The following is a 17,582-nucleotide window of genomic DNA, read 5'->3' as shown; positions in this document are numbered from 1 at the left end:
ATTTGTTTAACTGTTTTGAGGTCATGACTGAACAAATTATTTGGGAAAACAGACTTTTAGCATCTAAATTCTCTGAGTCAGATGTAGTTAATTTCTCTGACTTCAATAAAAATTGAACAAAGCAGAAACTCTTAAAATCATCTGGTTTTAGAAAGTTTTAGAAAAAAAGTGTTAAAAAGTTTACAAAAAGAAGTCCCAGCTGAACTGTAACCTGCTTGCTTAATATCTTCAAATTAAAGCAAATACTGAAAAAAAATGTTGACTGCATACATGTGTCCAAATTCAGCTGTTTTCAGTGTTGTATTTCCTATAACACTCAGCCGAGTCTGAGAAGGTTGTTTCACAATTGACTTGACCTGGTTTCATTTTTGTCATCTGTAGTCACGGTAGCACTCCATAGAGAGTTGGTTCAGTTCACTGATCCAGCCTAAACTGCACAGAACAACAGGAGAAGTACTTGTTTGAATGAATTTGTGGATTCCTTTTATTCTACAGTGGTACTATCACGTGAGAAGTTTTGGAAGTGCTTGGCCAGCAGCAGAGGGAAAGCCAGGACCATCCATTTGATTTGCAGTTATGGTAGCTTAAGCTGTTAAAGAAACTACCACTTTTCTCACTCTAATTTCAGGCCAACGACTTCCACTAAACCACCTACTTTCTTGATAAAAGTTTTTTTGGCGTGAGGGTTTTTTTTTTTCTTCTTTTTCGTACATGTATGTGGCAGGAAGGGAGAGTTGGATTACTCTGCACAGCCAGATGGCCAGGTTAGTCCTGAGAAGAGTATGGACCCTGCTTTGTTAGATCTGTAACACTCAAAATTTGTACAAAGTACTTTTCTTATTCCATTGGGTCCTTTATGCATTATATAACTTTTAAAGTCTTGGACAAAGTTGTTAATGATTTTTGTTCAGTCTCTTGTAGCTAGCCTGGTGAGTTGGTTCCTCTTGCTCATCTGAGACTAGTTAATACTGTAAAGTTGCAGTATCAGTATATTCTGTCTTAATGTGTCCACTATTTGATGTTTTTAATTTGTTTGCAAAAATAGTAGATATAAATATAGTAGAAGAGCTTTTGTAGCTTTTCCTCAGTATTTGAATCAATTATAACCTTCTGTTAAGGTAATGAAGTTTTGGACTGAATTGTTCACATCATGATAGAAATTTATGTCAGGAAGATAAAACCTGTTTATTCATTCTGCTTGGAGACAAGAACAGTTCTTCAGTACAATGATGAACCAATGATTGATGTATTGATTAAAATGCAGGAATTTTTTTTGCCTGTGTGTCTAGTTAGTGATAATGAAATATATGAGTTAGCAAACGTGAAAGTTATGAAATCATGATATTGTTGAATTATAAATAGTTTGAATTCAGTTCTTTGTAGTCTTTGAAATGCTGTGGCTCAGTTTAAGAAATAGCTGATAAATTTACTGTCAGTGATCTGAATATGTTTGGTTTCCATTTCTCCTTTTGTAGTTAATTGAAGAATGTTATATTTCTTTACTAAGCAGTCTTTTTTTCTTATAAAAATTAATTTAATATGAAGTTGAGTTGTGCTATTAATTTTTTAACTGCCAGTTGAAAACAGTTTGACTTGGTAATAATTAGTTACAAAAGCTTCCAAATGGAAGGAGAACTGGGCTGCTGTCAAATAGGATTTGATACACATGGAACAGTTAAGCAGTAATAAATTGCCTAGTAACTGAGTAATTTAACTCAGATATGTGCCAATCTTGCCTCTACATTGAAAAAGTTTGGAAGAAGAACTGATGTTTGAAATTGCTTAATGCTGGAGGTTTATTGTAATAACAATAATACTAACTTGGCCTGATCTTTGAACATTTAAGGCTTGTTTTTATATCCCAGTGAATGATTTCATGTTCATTTATAAGTTTTGTTGTGGGAGAGCTCCCAGAGGAGAGTAGGAGAAGCACTAAGTGTCTCCAATTCTTTATTACATCTGCTGGAAGCAACAATGGAATCAGGCATGGAAGGGCCCTGGAGCTGACCTGGATTGGCTCTTGAGGATTGGCCCTGGAGCTGACCTGGATTGGCTGAGGAGCAAGTAATTCAGAGTATTGGATAAAAGCATAACGCTTGAGAGGACAGCCACTTTTTTAACATGGCTGATTGGCATGAAGTCAGCAGAGGTATACCTGTGGAAATGTTCTGTATGGATAGATGCAGCAGCCACCACCAAGAGTGCTAGTGTGGGTCCTGTGAGGAATTATTATTTATTAGGTAAATGCTTTTTATAGGAAGAAGTTTTGTATTAATAGCTCATATCCATGTCTTCATGAAATACATTGCTCATATGTTCCTATGCATTATTTTGAGAAGAGTCTTAGGAACTGCTGTGTAGGGATAAAGCTTTTTGCTTGATGTTAGAGTATGTCCGGATTTACTATTTTTGGAAGAAATTGTACAACTGTACCTAGCTTACAAGACACTGTGGAATGTTTGAATTATAGGTAGAACTGCAAGTGTGTCTAACATTTTTGGGGGGTTTGGTGGAGGGAGGGTAGATGGGGTTTGTTATGTGTTCTGCCTATAATTACAGGCTGCATCTAATCTCTTAATAAGGCAATACCTGCCTTTAATAACATGAAAAATTTGTTTTTTCTTATGCAGTAGTGAGTCTGACTTTAACTTGCCTGCCCTTTTGAATGCTGATAAGGAATTCAGCTCTTCTGAGCCCACAGAGGCTGCAGTTCCACAATTGGTTGGTTTTGTGGTGCAGCCAGTTTACTGCTTGAAGTTAGCACCGCTGTCTCATGGGAAATTGGATCTGTGACCTGATCTGCATTAAACAGAACACTGCAAAAAGAAGTGGATATTTTTAACATGGATCAGCTCATTGAGCCTCATGAACTCATGCGAGTTGCATGGCCTCCGAAGTAGGTGAGGAGAGAATAGGGTGCTCTGGCATGTGTGGGAATGAACAACCAGGAGTGGGACAGGTTGGTGAGATTTTCTGAGCTTTTGTGCTGGCATTGATAGGTCTTGAAACTGGCCAGAAACTCTTGCTGTTGACTGCAAAAGGAGGCAGATGCGAGTGACTGAAGGTAGGATCTACAAATGTGACAGGAGTTTTCATTAATATCCCAAGACCTCAAGTTTATGAAATTATAGTGAGCTTTGTATTTTATGGCTGTCAATCCACTATATCTATGTGAATTTTGGAATGATAGATCATTTAGTATTGTTCTTAGTATTTAACTGAAGATGACTCTACCTTGTCCTGGGATTGATAAATTCAGCAATGATGTAGTAGATATGTCAAAATTAGAGAAAATATTTCAGAGAGGTGAAGAAAAGCTGATCCATCCATGGTTTGCAGATATATTGGACTAGCACCATCTTCTGAATGTTTAGTACATTACAGCTTTATGTCTTCGCTAAGATATTAAAGATCATGTAAAAAAGCCCTCAACTTTGGATTTCAGTAATCACAGTACAATATCATTTTTACACTCTGTTTAGTTTATGAAATTGTTAAACAAAACCAAAGGATATATATAGCTGAATTAGTGACATATAAGATTTTTTTTTACACTTTTTTGACCTCTGTCCTAAAAAGTAGATTTAATATTACAAGGATGGAAATTATTTTCTGAAAAAAACTGTAGAAGTCCAGTAATTTGTCGTTAGTAGCTCAACTAAATCAATTTAAGCAGCTTTTTAAAAGTTTCAGTAAACCTGATGAAAATCATTTCACGTTGAATCAAAGAAGGGTCTGTTATTATTTTTCTGTCAGGGGGTCTTGTTTCAGAGTGCTTGGGCAGTCTTTAAAGTTCAGTATAGGCAAGTTTGGAAACTACTATCAAAAACGGTAATGTGGAGTATAAAGAGAAACAAGTTTTTTGAAGTTAGGTTCATAGAAATTAATTATCCAGAGGAGTTCATAGGAACACTTTAACACTTTATATTGCAGTCATCACAGTGTTAAAAATATTCTTACAAGATAATGAATCCAGTAATTCTGTGTTGCTGATATGTTGCTCTGTAAAGGGTAGTGTTATATTGTTGATGGAAAATGTAGATTTTCCTTGTTAGTGTCACTAAAACATTGGCAATTAGAAAATGACATGTCACATGAAACTTGTTTTTTTTCCATGTGTGTGTTTAATCACTGGGTTTGTGAAGGATGTTAGACCCAAAAGGTAAATACTGTATTTATTACTTGTAGAAACTTTTAAAAATGTAAGAAGAAATGCTGCAGCTAGAGTTTCAGAGATACAAAATAATTATTACATATTTTTATGCTCTATCATATTCGAGTTATGGTAACGGAATGGTTATTATCAGAATTGCCATTTCTCTGAGATGGTCACCATAATGCTATTACTGTATCATTTATAATTTCATCAATTAGAAATTGTCTAATACCAGTGTGTTAGAGGGTACCTGTAGGGACTGGAATTCCAGCTGTTGTTGGCCATCCTGGAATATGGTCTGTGAATACAGGTTGGTTTGTTTTGTTTTGCTTTCTCAGGGTCATTCATTAAACACGTTCAGCCGTGTGTGCTGTGCTGGTCATTGCGACTGCCCAGTGAGTTTTGTAATTTAATTTATACAGTAAGAAAAATCCAGCTGTGGGGGTGTTTTCCTGTCCCAGCCATTTTCTCATTTCTCCTTGTCTGCAGGAAATAGCTATTTATAAAGGTGTTTGAGTCCAAATTAACAGCTTTAACTTAATAAGAAGGTAAAACTAATTGCTATCAAATTTCTCCTTGGCACAAATATTAGGAAGCCTGAACACAAGTGTTAAAGAAGATGAAAGGTGTTTTAGTTAAGTTAATCGTTCAGTAAAACTTCATGTGATCTTAGGCAAGGCTTTAAATTTATCATTTCATATGTTTCATTTTTCCACTTGTAAAAATAAGAATAGTGTTTACCTAATTCAATGGGAAGAGAATTAGCAGATGATTTGTTAGTAATTTCAAAGTGTTTATAAACTAGTGATAAGGGCCATGTAAGAATCTGACTGGATAAAAAGCAACAGTGAACAAACTGTCTTCTTTCCAGGAGGATCTTGTCATTTTAGGACACTTTCTCTGTGGAAAGTAAAAACTAATTAACTGAAGGTGTGAAATTAGAGAACATTAAAGTCCTGTGAGATGATGCTTTGGAGGGAGAGTGGCATTAATTTGCTGAAGCTGTGCTGTTTGTTCTCCATACCAGTATGCACAGAATTATTTCATGTTCTTCCGTTCACATGCTCACTTGATTTGTTAAGCTTACCCTAAGGGCGTGTTTGTTTAGGTCTGTACATTGCAGAGTGTTAACAGAAATACTGGTGAAATCATCTGCACAGAGGTCTGCTGCTGATGAAGTTCTTGTGCCCAGATTAATGTGTTTTGAGTTAACTTGGTCATCTCTTTGCAATGCCACTGTCTGCCATCTAGATATATCTTCAATGTACTTAATCACTTGAGTTGCAGGGTGGGGAAATGACAGTCGACACATGCCTTTCATGTTCCTCTTGCTTTCTGTGTCCTTATGATACTCTTTTAAAGAGGCAAAAAAAGGCAGAGTTGCTCCAGTTAGGTTTTAAGCGTAAGAAAATGTATGAGGTGACTCAGTTGTGTATTTGTTTTATAATACCATCTTTTTCCAATACTTGTTTTCAAAAATGTCTGCATTAGGGACAGGGATAAGGAGTATAGGTACCTAACAGAAAGGATCAGATTCTAACTTATCTTAGTCTGTTCAGTCAAATGATAAATGGTTCCAAGAATTTCTGCCAAGAATTTATTAAAAAATGAAAATGGGAAATGTCTAGCTGAGAAAAAAAAATATTCTTATTTTCTCTTTAACTGTCTCCTCAAGCTGTACAAGGCAGTCATCTGTCATCTTAGTTTTGAAAAGAAACTTGCGTGTATTCTTTTTTTCTTTATGAGAAATTTTACTCTGGTATGAAAAGATGCCTGCTGTTTATCTTTGCAAAGGTTAACATATCTTCTTAAAATGACCTGTCATCTACCAAACGTTATACATGCTTGTTGTTAGACAAGAATCCTGTCACATTGTGTCCTCTGTAGTTAGCTGCACTTGGTGTGCTGAGGTGGAGACATTTCTTCTGGCTGCTGCTCTTGTTTTTTGTTGAAACCTATTTTAAATCTTGGAAATGTTAACTTCATTAACCTTTTGTCTTCTGAAGATGCACAAGAACCTCTATGCTTTATAGCTTTAGAAAAAATAATTTACCATTTAGCAGTATTTGAAAGTCTCTTTTAATGTGGGATATTTTTTAAGAGAAAACTTAATATAAAGACTACAGCTACTTCCATATATACAAATCAAAGAGAACTTGTCAAGCTAAACACATTTTCTTACTATTTTCTGTTAGAACAAACTATTAGCATGATCAACCCATTTTTTTTTGGTGTGAGATACCCTCATTCTAAGAAGCTCATCTCAGATTTTGTTTCTTGTATGCCATACTTTGAGAGGAAAGAGAATTCCACATAGGCTTTGTACAAATAAGTGGAGGCTCACAAGAGAGCTATGCATAAAACCAGGCAAACGTCACTTCATGGGCAAGATGCCTTTCTGTTTTTAAGGAGAGACCTAGGCTTTGCTCACCTTTCCTTTCCCATATTAGGCATACATTTTCTTGCATTGTATCTGTAGGAATTTGTGTTTTGGTGAGCTCAGATCATAGACTTGGCCTTTGGAAAGATATATTTTTCTTTAATAATGGAGAATCATATTTGCTGATAATTCTGATATTTTTTTAGGGAAGGAAGTGTTACAGTGTTTTGTGTAAATGACAAAAGTTTTTAAGCTATCATTTTTTTTTCTTTCTGAAACCAGTAATTTCCTGTTTTAGCTGGAAATGTTAAGTATAGTTTTTTTAAGTATTAAAGTGCAGCACCAACTATTATTCTGCATTAGCAAGTCTTCTAATACAAGGTTTCATTTGTTACTATGCCCTCATAGGGAAGCATCAGCAGTAGAATGTACATGACAGTGAGAAAGTAAACACATGCTTGCAATCAAATTAATGTATTTCATCTGTCTTCAACTAATAACAATCTGTCATGCTATCTATCTGAGAAGGGGCATAAACAGTTTATTTTGTGTTTGGAATAACTTCCTGGAGGTAGTTAATGTGACATGTAGTTTGTCTGACATGAGTATAACCAGATCAACACTCTAGATGTTTTCTTGATAACCTAAAAAAATTACTGAGAAAATCTGTACTGGAACTATATTTATATTTAATTTTGAGCTTCCTTAAATCAGAGTAGTGGCATAGTTTTCAGGACTTCCACGAAAGAGTTTTATTTTATTGGCAGTTATACAATTTTAGTGTGAGAAAAAGATTGAAAGTGTTAATAAAAATTTAAATACAAAAAGCTGCAGTTTGCACTCCAACATTTAGGTTTGAATACTCAAGAAGTGTGTTCTGTAGTAATTGAAAAGTACTAAATTAAAACTGATTTTTAAAAGGCCAGGTAATAAAAAAGTCTGATAGTACTGCAGACTTGGTACAATTTATTGTCAAATTAATTTATTATTATTTTTGCATAATTCTGTTTACTATTATTGTCAGATAATAATTATTAATAATAACAGATATTTTTTAGATATTTTTTTTTTATTTACACAGAAAGAGCTTTTGTGCCTACTTAGAAAATGAAAGTGCACTTGCTTGAGGTTGAAAGTAATCCATTCAATATTCTTTAAACCTGAGGCATAATGAAATAGCTCCATCTTTTAGTGGGAAAGCAGTAGGTTACTGGTAAGCTGAGCAATAGAAAGCGGGGGAGGGGATTTTTTGTTGCTTTTTTTTTCTATTTTCTTTGGAGTGTGGCACAATTAGAATTAAAATTGGGTAATATTGCTAATGGCAGAAGAAGCTTGGGAGGGGTTCATTCTGGCCAGAGTGGTGGGACCTGCTGAGGTGCTACAGGGCAGAGATCTGATAAACTGAGCAGTAAATCCTGTTGCCTAGCATGCTGCTTCCAGTGTTAATCATGATTTCTGTTTTATTCTTTAGGAAGTGGATATTTGGCTTGTCTTAGAGAAAACCCTCTTTTAGTCCCCTTTTCATGCACTTTCACTTATGCATGGGAGAAGCAGAACCTTCATGCTCTAAAATTAAACTGTCTGGACTTGTTGAGCAGTGTGCACTGCATGAGGATGATACTGTATAACAGTATGGTTGTCTTCAGTCTGTTAGGTTTTCAGGTGCTCAAGCTATGTTTGTTCTTAAGAAATCAGAGTGAAATCATACCAGAAAAGAGGATGAAAAAGCCATTGCCATGTACAGCCCTCTTTTTTATGACCCTGGAGTATTTTCAGAAGGGAAAATATGTACATAATTTTAAGCACATGTAAATCAAATTAATAAATTATTAAAGCATTTTACTTGTCATGTCTGTGTGGGCTAATCGTGATAGCTCATTATTTAAACATTATGTAATTGTATACCTTGTGTGAACAGCTGCAAATACTTTGCAGAAAAGATTTATATTTCATTTTTCACAGCATACTATAAAAAAATATATTTTTGTGTGATACCATAGATTAATACAGATGTTTACTCATAACTTTAAAACGACCCTTAATTATATTCAAATATGAAATACTTATAATATGCATGATAACTAAAAAATTAGATAGTTGTAGATTCATTTACGTGTTACTACCAGTTCTAATGGGAAACACTGTAATTATCAATTAAAAGAAAAAGTTCAACTTAAACAGGAGAACTGCCCATTTGTTACAGACTCCCTCGCATTTACTACAATTGCAAGCTTTAAAAGTGAAAGACTGTCAGATTTGTGTGGAGAGGCGTCCCTTGCTGAAATTCTCTAAACTGTCTCTTTCATGTTTCTTTTTATACATACCGTTTAGAAAGTGGTTAGGTTAGTTATCACTGGTATAATAATCTAAAATGACTGTATAGTGCCTTATAGTTTGCAAATGTAATCTCACGATCCAGGAGAAGTGCCAACAAACTATTAAACAGTCAGACTTGCTTAACATGCATTATGCATGCCGCTCAGCTCTTTATGCCATTCTGAACAAGTACTGTCACTATTTTTTCAGCTGCTTGGAAGTACCTGTACAAGCTATATATTTGTGTTTCTTCCAGAATTACCTAAAAGGAAGATTCATGCAAAATGGATGTTTTCTGACTTTAAAAAAAACCCTGTAGTTTTACATGGAGTTCTTCTCCAGTGATGTTATGAAAGAAGAGACTGGCAGCCCTGTGGGAAAGGGGGATAAATAGCATGAGTAGCAGCTTTTACATTCTGCATAAATGATATTCTGTTGCCTTTTTAGAGTATGTGCAGTTATTAGCTTGTGTGACAATATTTAAATCAAAATATACTATTATAACATTCTTGGCATTTTGAAAGATTGTAAAACCAGAACATTCATCGTTCTTTTAACTGATGATACATATTTTAAAATATTACTGGCTTCATGTTTGTACCAGTTATATTATGGTAAATTGTTACATGTATTGTATTATTGACTTAATTTTAAGACAATACAGCTGTGGGATTTGATATCACATTTCATTCCTTGAAGCAAATTCTAGTCAGCTCATTATATTTGTTCTAGTTCATCTCAGTGAAGCAGATGAGCTAAAGTAGGATTTAAGCTGCTTGACTATTGGTTTCCACATATATATATATATATATATATATATATATGTGGTGTAATGAAATAGAAATGATCATTTGTCCCTGCACAGTGGTGCTGCATGGCTTGTGGCAGGCCTTTTTTAATCTTACAGAATGGTACATGTATCTAAACAGTGTAAAAGGAGTGACTTTGGCATGATTTTATTTACTAATAGTGGTTTCAGAGTCTCAAGGCAAAAGTAGCAGAATTATTCAGTCAAGATTGAATTGCAGTCGAATGGCTCTGTGTGGGTAGATTGTAAAGCTCCCATTTGTGTGTTATCTAGCCCTTTCTAGTGTTTTCCCATTCCCTTGTTACTACCCAATAAACTAAAATTTCAGTGACTTTCTCAAGTGAAGTTATATAGGCATTTGACTTTGAATAACTGTTTATACTGTCATAAGTGTTTGCTTAGAAATTTTCTGTTGTTTGATATCTAACCTTGCAGACAGTCATTAAAATATGATTTCCTCTTCCATGTTGAGTTAGCACTGTCTATCAGCTTTTCACTGCAAATAAATGATGTATAGCAGCAATTCAAAGTATAATGAAAATGTTGTTTGTATAAATCACCTGAAGATATGACCTAATCAAATCTTTCTGGTCCTAACTTAAAATTACTCTTTTGTGCTTGTCTTTGAAATGTCGTTTGATCTCCACAGAGGTGACCATGATGGTGTTTACATCTTTTTCCTTACCTAATTTCTGCAGTGTTCTTCTTAACTGTTTTTCTTCTCACATCTTTAGGAATGCCTTAAAGGGAGTATCTTTGGGATTTCTGTGGGAGTTCCATACTTCTTTCCTAGATTCTGTTTTCTTTTTTCACCTCACTAGGTCTCTGTTTAGTCTTACCTACAAATCAAAATTGAATTCTCCAGAGTTCATGAGCAGCAAGTATTTTAGTAAGCTTTAGCTACTTTTGCTACAGCAGACACTGATCTGTGCTGGTTTCATCTCTGAGGGGAGATTTTCACTTGGATCTGTTTGGCTTGGTGCAAGTCGTGTCTGAATTCCTGAAGTTTCTAAACTATTTTTGGTGTGCCAGTGTCTTTATGGGATATCTGTATGTACAGATGCATATATATCTGTTAGTTATATAGCAGAAATTTATCTTGCTAGCTTTAATTGAAATGACTCATCACACTAGACAAGCTTAAGGGTGAATGTTTAGTTTTATTGCAGAGAAACAAAAAGGTGGGCTCTTGTTAGTTAGAAGAAGTTGCAAGAGAGGAAAAGTAAGGCAATGGAGATAATTTTTGGAGAATATCTGGCAACCATGGGTTGCCAGAGTACTGGTTTGTAACATTTGTGTGCTTTAGAGATTCACTGTTTGCAAATAGTTAAATCTCTTTTCACGTTTCAAACTAAAATTCTTGTCTCCTTTAGACATCCCATTGTGAATTTCTTGCCATCAGTTTATATGCTACTTGGTAAAAATGGGGCTATTAATTTTCCCCTGCTGTTGTCTTCTTTCTCATTGACTTCATATGAGGAGGATGACTGTACCATCTGGCACGTAAACTTCACTTTGGGCCTTTCTCTAAATGTTTGTGTTTGATGCGTGTCCAAATCTTGCAGATTCTTTCTTTGAGACCTTTGTTAGATATGGCCTATCATAACCATTACCACAGTTAAAATGTTCTTATTTTGCATCTTAATTTCAGTAATTCCTTTTTCTTGGCCAATGCAATGTTATCTAGTCATTTAGAATATTCTGCAAGATCATTTTCCTGGTTTGTAAAATCAAACCATATTTATGTATCTGATTCTCTTTCTTTCTATCCAAAAGTTATTTGTCTTTGCCTTTAAACTTTGCATGCCTTAAGTGCATTCTGGTATCATCCTTCATCCCAAGATACCTACTCCTGCTGTTAATTGGCTCATCATATGAACCCACATTGGCCAGCTGTTAGTTTTCTTTATAGAAAGTCCCTGCATTCCTTATAAACTTTTTAGAAAATAATTTTTCTCCTCCAAATCCCTCCTTAAAGTCTTTTTGCTGCAATATCTAAATAAAAGCTGGAGAAGACTTATCTCCTGGTGTGCTAAGAATTCTGCCTGTTGAGCTGACCAACTTCAGATCTTCAAAAAAAGGACCAGAGGGTAACTAATCACTGTATTTCAGCTGATCTTCAGTAACTGTCTGTGATTGTGCCTTTAGCCTGTGGCAATGCAAAGTAATTTGAGCTAGCATAGTCATCTTTCATTGACTGCAAACTCCAACTTTGTATAGTTAAATATTTATTAAAGCTCGAAACCCTTTTCTTGAACTAAAACTGTGCCCTCTTTCATTGAGAGCTAATGTAACATGAATTGCCTTACATTTACTGTGGGCTGAGAGTGTGCACACGGACAGTTACCTGGCAGTTATCTAGCGTAACAGTAACAGTACAGTTCACAGCAGACTGCCCATAATTCAGAAGGCACAAGGTGAAATACTTGTAAGTGGGGAAAGGGACCGACAATTACACGAAATTCAGAAATGTAATTTCATCTTGATTTTCACTTCCAGTGTGTTAGTTTCTAGGATCTTGTGTACTTTTAATTTCTTTACTGTGATAAAGTATATGCTCCACTATATATGTGGTAAAGTACATGCTCTTTCCATACATTATTCTTGATGTTTCCTCAAATAGAAAATAGGAGGCATTTGAGGATATAATTTCCAATATGGCAGTGGCATTTTCTTCCTGAAAATTCATCAACCTTTTAGCATGCTGTTGTGTTCTTCCACTTCCTATTCTTTCCTTCTTGGAAAGAGAGTGCGAGAGATTGTGACTTGTAAGCTTGTCTTTATGGACTTACATAAGCATGTCATGGTGTTTTAGAGAGACACAGTGTAAATGCTGTCTATCTATTTTGTTTTTATTGTAACTGTGTGTAGGTTTTTGAAGTTATGGTATAGTCAAAGAAATACGGTGAGTGAAATTTGGAGGTGGGATTAAGGTTCCTTTAAGAGCTCATCAAATAAAAATGGAGAAATTATTTATTTTTCCCAAAAGAGTAATTTTACCATTGTGTTTTCCAAGCTGCACTTAAAGCTGATATGCGAAGAGTAAAAATAATAGTTAATAATTATATGGTTTAGGCAGTATGCTGTATTTTAAAGGCTTTTCAGCAGAGATGCTCCTCTGGTAGTTATTTTTCAGAGAAAAAAGTTAAGTATCTTTACATAGACTGCTTGAGCTTTTAACAAAATTTTTACCATCTTTGGGTTTTGTCTTAGTAAATGTATTTGTTCTTCCTATTTTTTATGAAAATATATATTCTATGTTTAGTATTATGAAAACTGTATTACAAACATTAGTGTTAATAGCTTAGTATTTTAGTCCTTCACAAATTATTGCCTGTGGTAACTGGATGATTTTAGGCCTGTTCTTATAAACAAGGCCTTACTGATGTGCAAGGAACAGTAATATGTGGCAAAAACTTCTCATTAACCAAGGTAAGCAGTATAAATGGGGTGTAGGAATCCCCTGTTAGACTAAAAATCTCCAAGAGAAAATCTCCAGAGCCTACAAATTAAAGACCTCCAATATCATTTTAAAATAACGCCTTTTATGTAGTAGGAGAGCATTTTTTCAGCTGATAATCAAATGACACTATTATGCAGGCTTACTAGATTTGCAAATTTACAAGTTTTTACAAGTCAGTTGGGTCCCTTCCTCAGGAAATCAGTTTAAGTTTTTTTTTCCTGTATTGACTCAAAGAGCCTGGTTGTCCTTAAATCCTTGCGAATATATTTGCCTTATAATTTGACGGCATTGAGTCAACACCCTTATAGGAACTTGAATGCAATAAAAAGAGAAACTGTTCAATATAGTTTCCAGTTACCTTAGGATCAGATTTGGAGAAGCTGGAATGTACACAATAAAACCTGTGCAAGACTTGAGTTCCATGTTGTTTTGGAAGCAACCAGTGCTTTTCAGCATAAAATACCATTTGAAAGCTTTGCTCTGCTTCCAGTCGTAGTAAAATGATAAAAATGAAAATGTGTGTGAGTCTTGAAATACGCTTTTTACTGGTTTCAATTTTCTGAACCATACCTTTGTGGAATTGAAAGCTTCGTATACAAGTAATGAAGCGTCAGTAGTTTTACTCAATTTTTTATTATAATGAATGTTTTTGCTCTACCACATTCTGCAATAAAGTTCTTTATAACTTGTTCACATTTTTTACTTATAAAAATTATGTAGATTCAGATGTGTTTGGTGAACTCTATTTTGTAAAAGTCTTTAGATTATACTGGAATCTCCAGTATGTGTCATGCTTGCAAACAGAATGTGCAAAATTTAGTTTTGTCTCAGTTTCTTTTATATAGTTAGCAGTAAAGTTGTTACAAATTGTTTGCATGTATCCAGAAATAAATTTGTCCATTATTTCAGATAAGAATTTGTTGCTTTTGACCAGATGGTTTTAATCATGGTTGCATTTTAATTTTGCAAATAAAATTAATCTGATGTAAGTTGTTACTTTTATTTAGGCAAATTATTATAAAAAGAAAGAAACTTGCATTTGTGTATACCTGTAAAGGAAAAGGTTACATATTACATATAATGTGTTTCCAGTGAAGTAACTTCTAAGACAGGTAACTAAATGGGCTCCATTGCAGTAATTTTTCCTTTTTCAACTTATTTTTAGTTGATTTGGAGCACATGCGCACAGTGAAAGTTGACAAACATCAGCGATTTTGTCAGGAAAACAATTTCAGTAGCCATTTCGTGTCGGCCAAGACAGGAGATTCTGTAAGTAAGAAAAATAAAATCTTTGTCGATATTTTTTTTTAAAGATGTAGAAGGGTTTTCTTTTATACTTCACATATCAAACCATTGAGAACTTTGGTTGCTGCAGGACCTTTTTGCCTGCCTAGTTGCATGAAAAATAGATATTTGTGTGATTGTATATACTCTTTATTAATTACGATGGCTTCTCATCTGATTTGCAGTTTGAGGTATAGATTTGAATATGGAAATGGTCTAGCTTATACATGATCATGAGAACTGAGACCAGCTGGATCTCTGATTGCTGTCAGCCTGTACTTAAATGTATTCCTGCATTCCAGGTGGAGTCCCATCTATAGACCATCAGTACAGAAACTTTCAACAGTTGATATTGTCACAAGACCCTGTTGCAATGAAAGTTTGTAATAGGGGTCCTGAGCCATGAGAGACACTCCCTCTGCAGGTCCATTGAAATTTGAACGTTCTGGTATTTGTAATGCTTTGCAGAGCACATTTTTGAAGAATCTTGACTCTGAGCTAACTGGGTTATTTGTTTTAGTTGGAAGCATGTGGAAGAAAAGGTTCTTTTTCAGACTGTATCAATCAAATGAAATCACATTGTATTGTTTTGATTGATTTCTGTCACATGCCTAATGACTTTGTAATTCCCATAAAACAGTCCTAGATCTGTCTCCTTAATGTTACTTTATGTTATTGAATGGTAAGACCACATTTGATTGTATGGAAGTATAATTCTGTAACACAAATGTAATCACTTGTTTTAAGATCTTCAGTGAAACTTCTGCAGTGGACTGCCTAATTTTATAAGACGATACTTTTTCTGTAAAGTCTAACTATATTGTTACAGATGCAGTGAGTCCTGATTCTCCTTATAGTTTGTGTTAAATCTTTGGCATAGTTTTTTGTTTAAAGTGTGAATATTCACGCTTTTTATGCTAAAAACAAGAAAAATTTTCTAATACTTCACTCAATGAAGTGTGCATCTGATAAAATGTATTCCTTTCTCAAGGAGACAACTTTTTTTTTTTTTTTTGTGGGATTTGTTAATTGAGAAGAAAAAGCAGTTCTTTTTATAAGGTTGATATATTTAGCATTACAAATTATGAAGGAATCTTCTTTACGTCTTTTTAATTGATTAATGAATTACAGCAGCATCCCACTATATATACTCATTGTACTTTTTTTAAACACTATTTAAAACCAAAGGTAAATCTCAACATACCTGGAAAACATTAACCAGAAATTTCTGTTTAAATATATACTAATAAAAAAAGGTATGAACCATAGTTTATGCTAGTTCATTTTTAGTTTCAGTATAGATTTGAATTAACCCTTTCGCTGTTACTGCACACTGGCTTTTCAAAATCTTCATATATTTGGGTAGTTGTACAGGAAAGACAGTGATTTAAGAAGAGGCCATCCATTGCTACTGTGGCTAGAGGAGTCTTAAATACTCAGTTAAGATAAAAGAAATTATATATTTTGTTTACCTCAGATCTTTCCAACAGACTTATCTGCAAAACATAATTTGATTTTCATAGAAAAGCCCAAAAGTCTCCTCAGGGGAGAAAAAAGTTTATGAAAGACTTACTATAGCTAACTGTCTGACTGTCTATCAAATTGCATAACTAACTGAACAAGTGCCTGATGTTTTGTGTACAAAGCAGCCTCATGGTAGGTGATCTGACTCAGTACACCTGAGAGCCTGGTGCATTAAAGTAGGTCTCTGGAAAAGGTAAGCCTGTTCAGGATTTCTGTTCTTGCTGGGTGAATGCTAGTAGAATAGACCAGTATTAGATCAAGTAGTTCAGGGAGAGGAATTATTTTGGAAGCTACTGTGGTTTGCTGGTTGTGCCACTAATTCATTACTGGTTTCCATCTCAGGTGGAAAAAGAGATTGTGTAAATGGTATTTTTTTAAATTTTCATTGAAAATTACTAAAAGCACTTACACAGGCCTTACCTTTTGAGGGTGGCAGCTGTGCCATGTAAAGCAATGTTTGTTAGTTTAGACTGTGAGCTCAGTCGAATAACCATATAGATAAAATATAATGTGTAGCTTGACAATACAGTGTTCAGCAGCAGTGCAAGCTTCAGCTGCTCTTTAACATCTGTTGTGTTCTTTAATCTCATTTCAAATGCAGCTGCCTAAACAGTAAGATTGCTGGACTGGATTGAGATGAAGTAAAGGAGTTATTTAAGATAGCACTGCCACCCAATGTTATCTGTCAAACCACATCCAAAGTCTAACACTGCCAGGCTGCTGTATGCCATACAACATATTGATTGTTTATTAGATACTTCTGTTCAGTATAACACCCATAATGTTTTGTAAGACTCTTCAGAACAAATGTATCATTGCTTGGGTTTCATATTGCTAATGTTTTTAAAATGTGTGCAGTAGAGATTTTGATGATGTTGATGCACAGTGCTGTTGTTCTCAATTTCAGAAGCCTACATCTTTATTGCACAATACACTGGTAATGTGTTTTTGTGCTAAACGCTGGTGAATACCCTTATTCATATTTTATAGCACTGAGAATAGTATTTGAGAGGAGGGTTGTGTAAAACTTTGTTTAAACTTAGGTCTCTGGAGACAGAGTAGAAGTGCTGCTTAACAATCCACCATACTGTTCATTCCTTGTACCATTGTTGAGTTGTTTTCTCCAATTTTTAAACAAAATTGAATGTACCAGATGAGGTTATTTTCAGATCTTTTTTGCACAGGTCATAATTTTGTATATCTCATTGTTTACAGTTCAGGAATGCTTTGGTATATTTGAAAGAACCTCAAGGATGTCTGTTTTTAATCATTTAAATGCAATTTAAGTTTTTTTTTCCATAGGTCTTCCTGTGTTTTCAGAGAATTGCTGCTGACATACTTGGCATCAAATTAAACAAAGCAGAATTGGAACAATCACAGGTGACTTTCCACAAATACATGTTTTTTCTTAGTTTTTTATTTATTATTAAAAAAGCAATCTCATTGCAAATTAATAACTGTCCTTTAAATCAAGCTGCATCTGTGGTTCTGAAGACAATTATTTACTTTCACAACAGTTTTTTAAAAAATATATATATATCCATCGTGATAAACTTGCTGAAACAAGAAAAACTTATGTTCAAAAAACAGGGAAAAAATATTATTTGCCAATCAGAGAGTCAGGAATTAACTATGTTAAGTCCTGTGTTTG

The 17,582-nt window shown here is 34.4% G+C and overlaps 1 protein-coding gene across 1 annotated transcript in view; it reads left to right on the top strand.

The window, feature by feature from the left end:
• The window catches only part of RAB28 (RAB28, member RAS oncogene family), a 67,819-nt gene that overhangs the window by 39,210 nt on the left and 11,027 nt on the right, over positions 1–17,582 (top strand). Inside the window, exons 6-7 of the mRNA XM_026846928.1 lie at positions 14,289–14,392; positions 17,234–17,311. Coding sequence (XP_026702729.1) covers positions 14,289–14,392; positions 17,234–17,311 — 182 coding nt within the window. The remainder of the gene's footprint in view (positions 1–14,288; positions 14,393–17,233; positions 17,312–17,582) is intronic.

This window comes from Athene cunicularia (assembly GCF_003259725.1).
Source record: "Athene cunicularia isolate RWA chromosome 4 unlocalized genomic scaffold, athCun1 chr4_part1, whole genome shotgun sequence".
Lineage (NCBI taxonomy): Eukaryota > Metazoa > Chordata > Aves > Strigiformes > Strigidae > Athene > Athene cunicularia.
Note: the sequence above shows the minus strand (reverse complement) of the source record. Positions and strands in the feature narration are given on the sequence as shown.